General features: G+C 32.9%; 1 protein-coding gene across 1 annotated transcript; it reads right to left on the reverse strand.

Moving 5' to 3' along the window:
* Window positions 1-178: 178 nt before the first annotated feature.
* On the reverse strand, window positions 179-11,147 carry LOC110426203 (pyrophosphate-energized membrane proton pump 3). The gene is made up of 14 exons (XM_021441377.2): window positions 10,929-11,147; window positions 8,920-9,295; window positions 7,737-7,940; window positions 6,295-6,446; window positions 6,061-6,208; window positions 5,855-5,987; window positions 4,590-4,762; window positions 3,733-3,853; window positions 2,927-3,114; window positions 2,336-2,773; window positions 2,063-2,227; window positions 1,568-1,723; window positions 1,043-1,154; window positions 179-432 (listed from the first exon to the last, which is right to left on the reverse strand). Exons 2-14 carry the CDS (start codon window positions 9,016-9,018, stop codon window positions 209-211), a joined length of 2,313 nt encoding a protein of 770 aa, XP_021297052.1. The 5' UTR covers window positions 9,019-9,295; window positions 10,929-11,147; the 3' UTR covers window positions 179-208.
* Window positions 11,148-17,566: the final 6,419 nt, after the last annotated feature.

Below are 17,566 nucleotides of genomic sequence, written 5' to 3' on the forward strand. Positions count from 1 at the left end.
TTTTTTTTTTTTTTTCTCTAGCTTAGCTGGACATCAAACCTAAGAATTGCCCCACCTTCACTGCTTCAGCCAAGGCCCAGGGGCAACAGTCTAGACTCATCAATCAAAACTAAGCTACTAAAATTACTGCTTCTCTCTCCTAGCAACCCCCACGGGTATGAAAAGGAAAAAAAAAATATAAGAAAGAAAAGGAAAAGGAAAAAATAACTTACGTATCTCCAGTAACTGCTGCTTTATGAGAATCACTGCCTTTGCCACCAAGAGCTCCTGTCTCAATAAACTTCTTCGCATTATCCCATGCACCACCAGCTGTGTTAAGAAAGAGAGCCATTAAAATACCAGAAACTGTCGCAAACATCAGCAGAGCAGCTACGACTTTTGCTCCAAGTAGAGGATGTCCAGTATAATGTCCCAAAACACGGAATAGAAAACCTGCAAATGGTTACAAAGAAATTACACAAGTTGAGAGAGCAATATTGTTTTTACAGAAGCATTAAAGGAGCACCATAATGAATGCATAGGTAACCTCAAAATAAAATTAAGTCAACCAAAAAGCAAGATGAGACAATCAGGGCTCAAGAAATCATCTAATCTCCTTGATTTTTTTTTTTTTTTGGGTATAATAATCTCCTACATTCCTGACATGGTTCTAGAAACAACAGTGGCTAATAGAATGTTTGATTCCAGCAAGAATGCTTGCTCAATTGGATTACAGAGGAGTAAAAAGAAATATGCCAATGCTTGATGGTTTTTACATAAAAATTCAGTTTCCATCAGATCAAACAAGCAATACTACCACAAACAAATAAAGGAAATAGGATTTTAATGCACCGCTGCTACCCCTATTACTACTACTGCATACTGACCAGACTGCTAAATCTATATAATGAAACAAACAGAACAAAGAAGAAACACTAGGAAGGGAAAAGGAAAACCTACGAAGAAAAATGCAGGGAAATGGAAGATGGACTAATAAGAGAAATAACAAACCAACCAATAATTGAAAATGTAATTGATAATTAGCAAAGAGCAATTGACCCACCAACTACAATTGGTGATACTATAGCCAAAGCACCAGGTTTTATCATCTCCCTCAAAGATGCAGATGCCACAATAGCAACACAGCGACCATAGTCTGGTTTCTCCTTGTAGTCCTGTGGCCAGTATGTCAGGAAAAATGAAAATAGCACAACCAACAATTTATCTGGATTCATATAAGACAAAAAGATAGAAATGATAGAAGAGAAGCGAAATGATTTAAAGTGAAATTCAATTACTCTATATATTTGTTTGTGTTGGAGCTTAATGATAAGAAATATGATAATGGAAATTGTATCTCACTCAATATCTTTCTCCTTTAGAAAAGACTTGACAAGGACAAAAATTTCAAAAGTGGATTATGGAAGAAGGAGATCGAGTGCATCTTTTCTCTCTTCCTTTCACTTCTCTCATGATTACTTTATCCAGACAAGAAATATTTTACAATTTCTCTCCACTGTTCTTACTTCAAATACCATATTTACAGGTTAAAGCACACCATTAAAGGCAGTCAGAAACTTAAACCCACCATGATACCAGGCCTCTCAATAAATTGTCTTCTTACTTCCTTAACAACCTCCTGAGCAGTTCGGCCAACTGCAGCACAGGCCCATGCACTAAATAAGAATATGAGCATGGAGCCCAACAATCCACCAATGAAAACCTCAGGAATGGCAATATCAACCTGAAAGTTGATTAAAATTATGAATGTCAGAAAAAGAATGAAAGTTTGCAGAATAACTAACCTTAGGCTACATTGGTTGCCACTTTTGCTACAAGTTTTTCACATTCTTTTGCCTTTCTCAGAAATACCAATTCAAACATAACTATTGCGCCTATAAGTAAAAGCATGCATTTTGGCATCCATGAAAGTCAAATTTTTAATGCTTAATTTTACAAAATACATTTTAATAATTTATTCAAACATTGCTTCCCCCTTTTTGCTTTCAGAAGTTAAACACAAGTGGCAGAAGTGGTAACCAAACAAAGCCCTCAATAAAGCATTAAGTACAGTAACACACACCTGTTTAAAAGATTCATGAGCAAAAGATGCAACCTCATCCATATATGCACTAAACAGAAGAAAAGAAGCAAGTGCTGCAGATCCAATGGCAAAACCTTTGGTGGTAGCCTTTGTGGTGTTCCCAACAGCATCAAGAACATCAGTGATCTCTCGCACGCTCTCTGGCTGTACAAGACAACAATACCTAACTTAAATAATCCAAAAAGAAGTAAAAAATAAAGTGCATTATGCAGATTGATAACAGGGAAATTAAGAGAATCAACTATATAGTACCTGCTGACTCATCTCTACGATGCCACCAGCATTATCAGCTATTGGGCCAAACATATCCATGGTCAGAATATAGGCAGCAGTGCTGAGCATTCCCATTGTTGCTACAGCTGTGCCAAACAACCCACCAGTTGGACTTCCTGCTTCATCCACCAGTCCCGAGGTGTGACCCAGCCAAAAAGCAGAAATAATAGATATGCTTATCACAAGAACAGGAAGAGCTGTTGATTCCAGGCCCAAACTGACTCCAGCAATAATGTTAGTACCATGTCCTGTTGAGCTAGAAAGAGCTAACGTGCGCACAGGCTCATGCTTGTAGTCAGTGTAATATTTGGTTATCCAGACAAAAACATATGCCGTGATGATACCAACCAACCCACACAATGCAAAGTTCAACCACGCAGAAGGTGCTTGATCAGTATAAAGCAGCCACCGTGTAGACTGCAATAATTTCAAAAAGAACTAGTCATAATGAAGTTTCAACCAAATCCAAAGGAGAAAAAATTTCTAGATTCCAATACTTGATCAGAGAAAAAAGAACAGCGAAAACAGAAAAATTAGAGTGTTATGTTGCAGTTATGGATGATATATTACCCCAGCAAATGTCAGAACAGCCAAAACTATTGTAACAGAGTATCCTTTCTGAAGAATTGTCATCGGATCCTCTATAGGAGTTTTCACACTGGAGTCACGTGTACCCCGAATCGAAAGTATTCCAACTGATGACACCACCAGGTCAAATGAGTGCACAACAAGGGGAAACAGGATAAAGCCAGATGGATCTGCATAAATATCAAAGATGAGGCCATACTGAAAAAAAAGAGAACCAATTCAAGATAAAGAATATGCCACAGCCAAGCCAAAGCCAAACCAAATATAATCTCAAACAAAGAACTAAACTTTTAACTGAATAAGAAATGTTTGCAATGCTGTCTCTAGTTTAAATTGCCGCAGGAATGAAACCCTTATATAACTAGCACCATAGCAATGCATACTTCTGCATACCTGCTTTGTGATAAGGTTGGTTTGAAAACTGCAGCTGTCAAGAAACTGTTAGCAACAAAGACAGGAGATGCCTGATTGCTTCTAGTTAAAGGCATATTTTAATTTATTTCTCTTATCCGTTAAGTAACAGCCAAATAACACTGGCTATGCACTTTTACAGCCCTAACCTCACATCACCACACTAACAAAACAAAAAGATAGGATGCAACAAAATCTCTTTATCTCACCAAAGGGCAGATTCCAATTTCCTTGTACTGGTCTGATGAGGCCTAAACATTCATCTTGGTTACGTTTAAACAGCCAAATTCTACCGTTTGCAGTTGTCATAGTTAAAAAATAGGAAATTTCACAAAATGTTACAATGACATCACTAATCAGTGGGAACTTGCACTTGCCTTCAATTTTACAGCGCTGAGCCATTGTTCCACCAAGTATCATAGCACTAATTATCTCTGCTGCGATGCTTTCGAAAAGATCTGCACCTCGAGCAGCACAATCACCAACATTATCTCCAACCTTCAATGCAAGAAGAAAGTACTCAAGTACCAAATATGATTGGCAAGATAAAGTGTATGAAACTAAAAAACTAAAAGTAAAGATAAAGCAGAAGCATTATTGTAGTAAATTTAACCACATTACTTCCAATATTCTTTTGCAGTACATTTTTTCAGCCCACCTTCTTCATTGAACTTCAATTTACCAATAATTTTTTTTCTGAACACAATCTTCATATGAATTACTTCACTTTCTTTAAAACTAGAGGATTCAAATTCTCAATTTGAAGCATTATAAACTTCAAAACAAGATTAAAATAAAAAACTTTCCACTTTTTCTCTCAAATACATGTTTATTTTGTATCTTAGAAAGGCTTTAATATTCACAAGCAAGGTCCAGTATAAATGTACTCCTCTCTACCTTGCATACAATTGTGCTACTATAATCAAATCTTTAGCAAAATCACAATTACTTTCAAAATACAGCTTCAAAATATTCCATTCAATGCACACCACTAAAGTCAACAACAACCATAAACCTTCAATCCAGTGCATAACTGAACAAAACTTTTTATCATATAAAACAGGAAATTTACATGAAATATTCACAAGCTTTAAACTCATTTTTTCAACTCAAAACTAAACCAATCATATAATATGAGGGAGACAAAAAATTTAACTTTGTACTCCAAATGATTAGCTATTACTTAAGCATTGGCTCAAAGTAAAAAACTCAATGAAATTGAAAATTGAAGTACCAAATCTGCAATTACAGCCGGGTTTCTAGGATCATCTTCAGGTATCCCCTGTTCTACTTTTCCAACAAGATCTGCCCCGACATCAGCTGCTTTTGTATATATTCCACCACCCAACTGAGCAAACAGGGCAACGAATGAAGCTCCAAAACCATATCCCACAAGAAGAAGAGGCACTGAAAGAAAATAAACAAAATCAACCAAGGAATCACCAGCACCAATGATTCTGAAACACATGATAATACTAGCTTGCAGTGAACATAGAGGCAAGCAGCCAATGTTCAAATCTCAACCATGCATGTATACAACCCAAAGTACATACAAGGATGCACACAAACACACAGATCACTTCAGCATTGCAAGCCAAGATGGCACTAGAATTGTCTAAACCAAAATAGTAGTTCACCATTTGAGACAACCTTAGCCAATATAAACCATCTTAAGAAACAAATACAGAAATCCAGAAACAGAAAGCAAAGATCAAAATAAATGTTCGCAACAATACGTCAAGAATCAATAATACCATGTTACCAAAACACAATAATATCATACATAAGACAAATAGGGTTCAAAGCAAACATGTGAGACAGATTTTTCCAAAATATACATATTTAGTATAATTAAATCAAGAGAAAGATTGAATCACTAGGTTCCACAGACGCTCAATCCCGAAATCGACCACAAAAATGCTATTCAAGTCATTAACTTTGGCAAGAATACAGTACTCTTCCGCATCACAGCAATGAATTAGCATTGTTATAACAACCAGAGCATTAACTACTAATAGGAAAAAAAAAAAACTTATTCTAATTCTAAGGAATGTCCTGCCACCATTCATCATAGATTTGTTAGTAAATCATCCAATGTTCATCTTTACTATTCTCTTCAGTCATTAGGAAAATGGTAGAAAGTCAACAACAACTAAAAAGAAGTCCATACAAAAAGTCATCAACTAATACAACTAAAACAACTCTTAGCTGTCTAAACCCAACTCTTTATGAATTATAAGACAATGACTTCTCTTAGATGCCCAAGAGAACTAACCACTATCTACTTTCATCAATATGGAAAAAACAGAGCCAACAGAATCATGCTTATGCACTCTATCAACATTCCACCTCAAGAAGACAAACATTCAAGAAATCTCAAAATGTTTGCAATATACCAATGTACGTAGGAAAAAGTACGAACCATGTACTACGAAGATCCATCAGCACAAAATGCATTGTAACAAATAAATTAAAGGAATGAGGAAATAAGTCACATACAATCTGTAACCTTCATTGAACCAGGTGAATCCACCCCCAACCACACATAAAATGTTGAATAAAGGATGGCTATACCGATCACAGCCATACCAACCACCACCAAGGCAGAGAAACCACCAGCACGGACAGCTACCTGCATGTTATGTTCGCAACTTAATATTCAATCTAAAAGCATTCAGAATAAGATGAAATTAAGAGGATACAACCTGCAATGCCTCTCTTGCAGACCGTCTTGCCGCACTGGAGACTCGGACATTTGCACGAACTGATACCCACATCCCAACATAACCAGCAACACCTGAACATAGAGCTCCCAGAAGAAATGCAGCAACAGTGATATATGCAGATGTTGCCCTGTAGAAGCAAGTAAAAGAATAAACAAATTTATCACTAGGGTCAAGAAGTGGAATGTGGCTTCTTGTAATGCTCATATATATCACCTTCCTAGGCCTGAAGATTCTTGTTGAGGAGTTGTACTACGAAACAAATAAATGCTGAGAATCACTAGCGCTAGCAACAATGCCATCTTGGAGATAGTACCATACTGAGTCCTGAAGAATCCTTCTGCTCCATCACGTATGGCATCTGATATCTAGGAAGCAAAATGATAAGCTCAGTACAAGTGTATGAGGAGGTTGCAAACAAATAATAGTTGCAGTTTGTAGTTGCATCTTAAGGGTTAACAAGAAGATGATAAACAATGAGGGGAGCCTACTCTCCTTTAAACAAAATATGTAATATATGACAAAGCAGTGTGAAAACATGATATTCTTAGCCTTTAAAATGTCTTTCTATTCCAAATTCAGACAGTAAATAAAGCCAAGATATTCTCATTCTATGGATGCTAAGTACAACAACATTGTCAAAAAGTATTTCCATAATTCAGGTTATGCAGGCTATAGTTTAATGTTTCTGATCAAGCCTTATATCAAACTCCAGCATTCATTACATATTATTGATTTAAATAAAACCTGTAACAAATTTAACAGGAATTGACAATAAAAATTTCTAATTAACCAGTTGTAAATTCACTCTTAGGCATAAAATTCATTTAAATTTGGAGAAACATTGAAAATTAATTAATTAATGATGGTATAAATATCAAAAAAAATATAACAAATAACAAAACAAGAAGTTAAATTAAGCATTTGTCACTAAAATCTCCAATAAAATATTTTTATAACTGATTTGAGCAGAAAGCTTTGGTTTTACATATCCATCTTCCCTCTTCACATTCAGTTATTTAACTCCCAAACAGCTATGTTCTGCAAATATAGTGCACTTCAAATGCTAGCTAGATTAAACCACATACCAAGCATAACACATCATATTTATAATTACTGGGCCAGTAAATATAAGCCACATAAATATCATAAATAAATTAATTAAAATCTTAACATAAGTTACTTGCTCCATCCAGCACATCAGTCCTCTAAATTTATTCAAACTTAGATCCATCTTAAAAGCTACTCCACCCAGGAAAACAAAGCCATGCTTTATTTGATATCAACAAACCAAACATTTTGTACATTGGTCAATATCACGATGTCCAAATACACAAGCATGTTGTCCATTTCTTTCTTTCTGAAACCAAACTAAGTATGTTAATAACACAGTACATTCAGTGATATCATACGCTCACTGTCATCATATTTGGTTGAAAATTTGAAGAGTAATTTGAAAAGAGAGAGTCAATAGTAAAATATATGTCTCCATAAAAATACAAATTTAAATACCCACAAGTTGAAGACAGGGACAAAAAGGTGTACATTAATAAAAAAATTAGCAAATTTTTCTAGAGAAGCATTTATTAGAATTATTCCAGGAGCATGAAAGAGAGCTTAATATTATGACAGAAAGTTTTTTTCCAAGAGAAACTTACCTGAGACATCTCTGGAGGCCCTTCATCCTTTGAAAGCACCCACTTTGTAAGATATATTGACAAAAGGAAGCTGATGATGCAAACAGAGAAGACAAAAACAATGATTGGAGAAGTACTTGCTCCAACGTAAAAGACAAATCCCAAGCCCAAAAGGAGAAGTATAACAAGAACACGAACATTTATTCCCATGAGAACTCGAAAAATCTGCATAGAGGAAATAGTCAATTAAAGTAAGCACAATGAGGGGAAAAAGTGCATCCCAGAAGCCAGGAGAGAGAGAGAGAGAGAGAGACTAAGATTATGCATAGACAGACAAAAAAATAGCAATTACAAGATAAAACATGATTCTCCATAAAATCCCAGCTATAGGGCCTGCATCATTGATTATTTTTCTGAATAAAATATTCAGCTACACATTTTTATGAACTTGTTTGTTTAACTCTGCCAATACTAGTCAAACTGCCATTCACATCAATTCAGCAGTCTCTGTGAAGCTCATGCTAAACTTCTTTTCCATTTTCAGATGGTAAGCCCAAAAAGCTTTAAGCATGGATGTTTTCCTATCATGTCAAATTCCAGAACACCACAACCTGGTAATGACACCTTAAATCAAATGCCATAACACCAGAAATAGCAAAAGGTTGACGCACAGACAAGCACAAGATAATGATCAAGGATCTTAGTTGCAATTGAAAGCAAGCAATATGACAATAAGAACCAGGATGTAATTTTACGGAGATCATAACATGTATTTGAAATACCAATTGAGCTTAAAAAGAAACACTAGAATGACTGTTTTCACCAAGGAAGCCTGCAAACAATTGCTGATAGGTATATAGTTTTATAATCAAATCTCTCAGCTCACTGGCAATATATAACGAAAACACACTTAATACATGGCAATATTCAATAATTCCAATGCCACTGCATGTTGGCAATGGCAAAATGATAACTAACATTGGCTAATAAGACACTTGACATCAAAAATTCATGCTAAGCTAATTCCATATTTTCCTAAAATAGTTAAACCAAGTATAGGTCACAACAAATGCAGGATCAAAATGAATTACTACAACAACAAAAAGGGGAAATGAAAAGAAAATAGACATCATAGCCAAAAACTCGAAATGCCTACTCCTCCACATATAACAACTACAAACTGAGACAAACATAAGGTCCTTACCAAGGGGGTATAAGGTTTACTACGCATGTTAGGAAAAGTCCTTGGCCTATCTTGATAAAGCCCCAAATTACCATTCTCAACGTCATCTCCCATCATCATGGCGCTGGCAGAATTCACCCTCCGAGCAACAGGAAAAGAGTTATACTCCCCAGTTTGGGGCAAATCACCCCCTGAACTTGGTCGCTGAATTTTGAGTGATTTAATTTGTCCGATGAAAATCTATAATTTCACCTGAGAAGTTACAGAATAATCAAGTTTTTCAATAACAACTACTCTATTCTACATTTAATAACTTTTATTCTTGCTTTTCCTTCAGAATTCTAGATCCAGTAAAATGTAATCCAGTCCAAGGATTTTTCCACACCAATTGATTTTCCTGCAAAAAGGTCAAAAAAAAATTTCAGTGAAATTTTAATAAAATAAGAAAGCAAAGACAAATATCAACATTTGGAGTTAGGTAAACTCAACACCAAAGACAAACTCCAACATTTTGATGAAGTAAATTCAACATCTCCCTAGTGAATAAGCCACTTTTAGGCAAATAGATAAAAAAAAAAAGTCTTAATTCACAACATTGCCAACAGTCAAATCCTTGCATATGGTGATAGCAATAAATACAAAATTTACAAGAAAATTTCCTTACTGATTTTTATGTTTTTATTCCCATAAAAGTCAAGATGCAAAATACTACCAAAAACATTAGGTTCCTCATGCATGTGGGGGAGGGAGGGTATACCTTCTTCTTCTTATCTTTCTTTCTTTTTTTACTTTTTGGACATGCAAGAGGGGGGGCTGGGGGGTGGGTGGAATTTGGTTTGTACTTTAATACAGTTCATTGTTTTGGAAAGCAATATAAAGGAACAGGTCCCTAGACCTACACAATGTGACACTGCAAGTACTCTACACAGCTCAGAAGAAAATCAAACATTGTAGTTACGCTCACTTTGCTCATACTCAATATTAAGCAGCAAAAGACCCAACTTATGACTATCTATAAATAAAATAAAACATCCAAACCCAGAAATATAGAAAGGAAATAATTACATAGTCTAAAAGATCTGGAAAGAAGAAAGAAAAGACTCACCTGTTCTACCGAAATTATTATTTAATTAGAAAATATTTTCAAAAAAAAAATCAAATTATTACATCAACAAATCACTAAGATATGAATCAAGCTTTTCTTGGTTGGAAGGATGGAAAGCAGGAAGGAAAGAAGAACAAAGTATGAATCCAGTGGTTAAGCTACAAAGTTCGAAGGTGGTAATAAAACCAATCCATTAGATTAAAATTTTTTTAGCCCTTACCCCATTCCTTCATTCCTACAACCAATGCCTCATCCTAAAATATTGTAACATCTTCCTACAAGATTAGAATCACCAAAACGTTATTTCATCTCCAATTAACCCACTGTCTCATTGTCCTTGATTGCATTAACTATAGATCTCCAATAAAAGTGCAAGATGTTGCAGAAAGGCCATTTGAAGCTAACGGTTGGCCAAAAGCAAATTAGAATTTGCATTTTTTCAACCCAACTGTTTGCAAGAATAGAACAATATTTGTTTCATTTTAGCATACCATAAGACTAAAGAACAATAACAACAATAACAATACTAATTCAACTCAGGCTACAATAATTTCAGTTCAGCATTCATGAATCATGATACTTTCCTCTCTTACTTTTTCAGTTTTCTTCCCATTTTCGCACCTCAGTGAATTACAAAGACAGTTACAATTAAAAATATGATAGCAAAAATGGCAATCAATAAAAGCAAAAAGATAAGCCGATTAAACCAACCCCCAGATTTTCAATTTTCTCAGGTCCCAAACAATTCTCATACCCGACATTTCATCACAAAACGACGGAAAACGAAGGAACATCCGGTAACAAAAAAATAAGAACATAAGATCTAAAGCCAAAACCCTAGATTCAGAGTGTCGCATGATTTGATCCTCATTAAAATCAATTAGATCTAAAAAACAACAACAGTTAGAACGAAAATTACACATACCGTTTTCAATGGCCGCCGCGAAACTGAGTAACCGCCATTAACGGGAAAAAGAAAAGCTCTCTCTCTCTCTCTCTCTCTCTCTCTCTCTTCGTCTCTGCGAAATTTTGCAGACTTTTAGAGAGAGAGAAATGGATGGATTTTCACGGGGAGAGAAATTTGAGTATTTTGTTTCAATTTTCTCTTTTTTTTTTATCTTTTATTGGTATTTAGATCTCTTTGTTATCACAATACTTGTTTATAAATCTGTTGTCTCAGTCTGTATTAATGTACTTGCATTCTTTTGCCATGTCAGCGCTGCCAATAGTTTTCTTCCATGTCAGCTGTTTTTGGCACCTTGGCAATGAGGACCTCCTTTCTCTATCTCTTCTTAGACTTTATTAGTTTTATTATTTATATTTTTTTATCTATATATAAAATAGGAATGTTGAAAAATTATTTAATTAAAAAAATTTATTCATCATATTTCTAAATTATTATTATTATAAAATATTTTTATTAAAAATACAAGTATAGAAATGGAATATTATTCAGTGTTTTACATTTAAAAATATGCTAATTTACTTTTATAAATATTTTTATTAAGACATTGACATTTGTGATCACTTACATTGCATGCAAGTATCTTAGGCATTGGACTCAAATCTTATAAATACTCAATTAAAATGTTAAATTGTGACTCAAATCTGCACTCCTGTATCTTAGGCATCACACATTAAATATCCCATTAGAATAATTTAAAATTAATTTGTATATATTATTAATAAAAATTAAATTAATAAATTAAAATTAGTCCATAAAAAATATATTAAAGTTTAAAATCATATTTATAATAATAACTGATAAATTTTGGTAAGTGATACACTAATTATAAAAAATTTATAAATAAAAATATATATGTACAACTAAAATTTAATATTAAAAATAATTATTTATAATTAGACTTATGTATTGGATACTCTAAAACCATTACCTTAATCCTAACCAAACTTATGACGATGAGTAATTTCACCGACTGAATTGATTATAATGAATCATAATCTTTTCTTAATCGGGTCGGTTAATACGGGATATTTAATTATAAAGTTTCCAAGTGACATCCCTAGTCGTGGATTTGTCATTCAGCAAAGACTTAAATAATGTGATTAGGACATACTTGTACTGTAGGTGCAGTTGGGTGCCTAATCGAACCAACAACAATGGGCTCACTGACCCCCATTTTTCTTCTTTTCTCTTCCTTCTTTTGGTTTTATTATATCACGTACAATAGTTTTTTTTATTTCCCTTATTTTATTTTTTATATAAGTGTCCGCTCTCATTTTACTATATTTGATATTTATTGAATAAATAGTTATAATATTTAAATTAATTAATTATATTATGCAGTATATAAGACTTATTAATTAAACGCATTAATCATGTCATATTGTGTAACTTATATAATAAACGTGTCATATTGTGTCAAAGATATTGAAATGATTAATTAATCATGTCATCTACTATATCCATTAAAAGTACAAAACAAATTTTATTGATAATTGTTTTTATAAAAAGGGAACAAAAATGCAAAAGTCTACCTTTTATTTATATTTTTTTATGTTTCTATCCCTAAATTTTAATTTAACAAAAAAAATTATCTTATTCCATTTGTTGTTGTTTCAAGCATTAACCAAGTTCAAGATATTGCTTATGGCAAGACGAATGAATAAAATGGCCTAATAAGATATCACAAAATAAATATTAATTCTTCTATTTCAAATTGAATATTCATTTTATATTTAAACAAAATACTTTAATTTTAGTGTATTTAATATTTTTTAAAATATTTAAAGGGTACAATTTTTAATATCACAAAGTAAAAAAAATATTTACAATATAATATGAAATGGAAGCTAAAGAAAAGAGAGTTATAAGTGTTTAAAAAGGAAAATTAGATATAATTTTGAAATTGATTAAAACAAAATGATAAATATTCAATTTAGAACAAACGAAATATAATATATCTGTTTTTTTTTTAACATACTATGTCTATAATACCATTAATATTGATAAACTTCTGAAAAGAAAAACACAGTCAAATATGAACTAAATTACAAGTTCAAACTAGTGTTTGTCCGTTGACTTTTCCAATGTTAAACCACTAAAAATGTTACACATGTTCACTAGATCAATTCGTTGAAGTTGACTCTGTCCTACCAACCCACGTGATTGCGCCGCGTACGCCGGTTCGAGGGCTCGACTAAAATTTATTTAAATATTATATCTGTATGAGAATATGATCGTGACGCATTAAAATACTATTTTAATAGTTGGAAGTTCAGCACCTCTAACGTGTCAGTTTTAACTACTTCTCCACAGTAAGAAGTCCTGACATCTAATATGCTAAGCGCTCGTTTTGCGTTGTCATGGAATTCTGTATTTGATCGAAAGGTAATATTAAATAGAGGAATAATACCTTAAAAAATATATAGTCTTCAAAATTTTTTGAATAAAATTTTATTTTTTATTATATTTAATTAAATTTTTATATTTTTATTTTATATCAAATAAATTTTTATAATTAATAGTTGACTAATTGTTGTTAATTAAAATACTACTTGTCTTTTTATGTCACGTTAAATACGACATATAATCATGTTATAATGGATGATAATATGACATTATGATATAATTATGTGACATTTTTCACATTCTACGTTAACATTATGTCACCATCATATAGGTATAAAAATGATAAGTAGTATTTTGATTAATGATAATTAATTAACCATTAGTTATAAAGATCTATTTGATTTAAAATAAAAATCTAAAAACTTAATTGAACGTAATAAAAAAAGACTTATTTGAATTTTTTTTAAATAATTCAAAGATTTTTCTAAGTATAATACCTTAAATAAAATAAAAAATTTTGAATAAAAATTTCAATTGCTATAAATTTGTTTTCAATCACAAAAATAAATAATGTGATTACGATTACTTTGAATCCTAATTTTTTAAACCAATAATGATGCTAAACTAAACTTAATATAAACCTTGTTTTGCATGGAAATTTTTTTTCCTGCTATAAGGGGGATTGGATAAGGGGATTATTAATTGTGTGGGAGAAAGTATGTATTTTGAAGTATTATATGCTGATTTAAGTGAGGCTCATCCTTATTCAAGCTCGAAGGAGTTTTCGCAGCCTTTATTTGTATAATAATTGCAAACGCTTATGCACCATATTTGTGTGGTTGACAATGGAAACTTGAGAAGAATGTGAAGCAAAAGTGGTGATTAACAGGTGACTTCAGCATAACCAATTATTCAGAAGAAAGAAAGGGTTGCAATTTAGAGTGGGAGGGAATTGATTTTGGCATAATGTGATTTTAATTTCTAAGGTTGGCTAGATCTTGGACTTGGATACATATGTATATGCAAATTTCGTCTTGTAAATTTAGACTTGAAAATTTGTAGACAAATTAAAGAGATTTGGTGTGACTCTACAATCTCTAGAGTTCCTATAATTAATTTTTTCGTGCTTCATCTTCAAGGGTTTGAACTTGGACTTGATCTTGAACACGATATGAACTTGAGATTTTTTTTTTTTGTAAGGGTATGGGCTTAGACTTGGACTTAATCTTGAACATGATTTGGACTTGAGCTTTGAGTCTTCAAAATTTTCTTCTTCTCAATTTCTACCCAAATGGCTTCGAGTAGTATTGAATTTATAGTGTTAGATAAGAGAGTTTCATGAGGATTTATTTTTTTTAAATTATCTATAAATTATTTAAATTTAATTAGAGATAAATCATGATGACCCACAATTGAATTTTGATTAACTAAACTTTGAGCCTTTGCATTTTGATTGTTTGAATTTAAGTCTTATTTCTAAATTATCTTAATTTATTTAAAGATAAATTAAATGGTAAAATTTTTTATTTTATCTTCATATTATCATAATTTTTAGAGATAAATTAGATGACCAATTATTAACTTTTAATCGACTAAAAATTTAAAATTATCTCTAAATAATCTTGATTTATTTAAAAATATATAAGATGACTAATAATTAAATTTTAATTATTTCAATTTAAATATTATCTTTAAATTATCTTAGGAGATATGTATGTGATACATGAGTGAATTTTAATTTTTCCAACTATGTGTCTTTAAGATAATTCAGCTAATAAATTAATTATTTTATAATTAATTATATGCTATATCAATGATGTCCTTGGTATATATGGTGGCATGTGATTCATCTTTTGAAAAATTTCTTCCATTTATTAATTTTAGACATGTGACATCTTGTAATAGGATAATAAATTTTTTCTCCTTTTACAAATGTCCCCTCAAGACTTGTTCGTATAAGATTTTGCATGAGACAAGTGGACAAGTCTTGAAATTTGAATTATTTTGACGCCAATATTTGCTTACACTCTGTTTGGCAAAATAATTATAATAAAAGAATTCTTTTCCTAAGATCTCTTGAAATCTTAATGTGTCTTGTTGGTTTTGCAATTCAAGTTCAATAGAACATCTCAGAATCTTAGTATACCTTGGTGGATATGCAATTCAAGTTTAATTCGAATTATGCTTATTCAACCAATTGGGAAAAGAATTATAATTTCAGAAGAAGTATCCTGCAACAGAATTATAATCTTGGAGGAGTTTTTGGCAATTGGTAAGGTACTTTTTAATCGACCAAGATTGGGATTTTTACTCCATAAAAATAGAGCTCCCTTGCAAACATCAAGATATTAGAATTGCTACAATCAATAATTTTTTTTTTGGTTGCCATCACTTTTGTTCGTTCATCGGTTTATACTTATAGATTTAAGATCTCCCCAATCATCATCAAGCAAAGGTCCTTGCTTCTTGGTGGTAAAAGCTTCTTAACTTCTTCGAAATCCCTTCTTTTTTCTTGTTTTATTAATGTGGTCAACCGATTGCAATCTTTTGATTCTTTAATTTTACAGGCTTGTCATGCTAAAAATTATATAAGATACCATCATATTGCTAAATCTTTTCAAACTTAAGCACTAAACGATTCGAACTATGATCAATTCCTTTACTCAATAATTTGGAAACTTCTTCTTGCTGGTAGTTAGCCTTTATTAAAACTTATAAATATTAGGGTCGAAACTATTAACTTTTTGATAAAGAAGATCATCACGTTCAACCAATGGCCTTTCTGTTGGCCTTACGAATCCCTTTAATGGAGGCTTAGTAATTTTTTATTCTTCCAAGCTAGTATTACAAAAAAACAAGCTTTTTTCGACGGAATTTTCGATTGAAAAAAGTTAGAATTCCGTTGGAAATACGTATTCCTAACGAATTTTCAACGAAAATTTCTGTTGGAAAATCCGTCAGTAAAAGCCTCGTCGGTAATACTTTTCATTGAAAATCTATCAGAAATTTTCAACGAAACATTTCGTTAGAAAAATATATAAACAGTTGACTGTCATTAGACTTGTCAATATGGGCCTAGCCCATCGGCCTAGCCCATTTTTAATTAAAAATGGAGTGGGTTGGATCATAAAATTTAAGCTCATATTAAATCCGAGCCTAAATGGGCTAGCCCGTTTGGGTTAGGGGCTGACTCGGGTTGGTGCGAGCCAGCCCAGCGGGCCAAAAAAAAAGCATGTTTGTATTGAATTTTTTGGCTGGCAACCTGGCACCGGCGCACGGGCACCGCATGGTCCGCATCTCTTTAGTTGTTAGTCTTCTCTAGCGAAATCTACTTTCTCAAATCCCCATCCCCATCCGGCCATCGAGGGCATCCCCATTCCCATTCGCCATCCCATCGACTATCCCATCGCCTGTCGACCATCGCCCTCCGTTTAATTGTTGATCTGCCATTTAATCAGTGCCTCAATCCGGTCATCCCTAAGGACCCTAACCCATCAGCGATCTGCCCATCGCCCATTAGCCTTCCCACCTTCAGTCGGTCTCCACTCCAGCACTCCCGTTGCTGCGTCGCACCTTTAAACTCCCCATCCGGCTACCTACTTGCCTACGGTTCTTACTCCCCAATCCGATAATCCCTATCTGGCCATACTTATCTGCCTCAGCACTGTCGCATCGCACCTTTAGTCAGTCACCACTCTTTATTGACCATCTCACGGTTCTCAACTTCTCACTCCCCAATCCGACAATCCCCATCCAACCATCTCCATTGGCCATCGGCATCCAATCTTCTCTGGCAGGTGGCAGCCCAGGTAAGCTCAATCTACTTTTCTTTCCTTTTATTTATCCATTGTTTCATTTTATTGTTATTTTATCTTTGTTTCATTGTGTAAATGTGTTTATGAATTCTTGGATCAATTAGTTGTGAATTGTTATTTATGAATTGTTGGATCAATCAGTTGTGAATTGTTGTTTGTGAATTGTTGTTTGTTGGTCTAAATATTTAATATTTTTTAATTATGTTTATGTTATTTGAAAGTGACGGTGATGGATCAATCGGTTGAAAATTGTATAAATTTGGTTGATGATGCGAATATTTTGAATGAGAATGAAATCCCTTCCTAATCTCATGTATCCGAATCTGAACAATTGAGTAAGAGGGCAAAAAAAGAAACTTCAAATGTTTGAAATTATTTCACTAAAATAGGCAAAAAGCAAGATGGGGTAGAAAGGGCAACTTGTAATGGTTGTAA

Source organism: Theobroma umbraticum, unplaced genomic scaffold (assembly GCF_002168275.2).
Source record: "Theobroma umbraticum cultivar Fairchild unplaced genomic scaffold, ASM216827v3 scaffold_55.0, whole genome shotgun sequence".
Taxonomy (NCBI): Eukaryota; Viridiplantae; Streptophyta; class Magnoliopsida; order Malvales; family Malvaceae; genus Theobroma; species Theobroma umbraticum.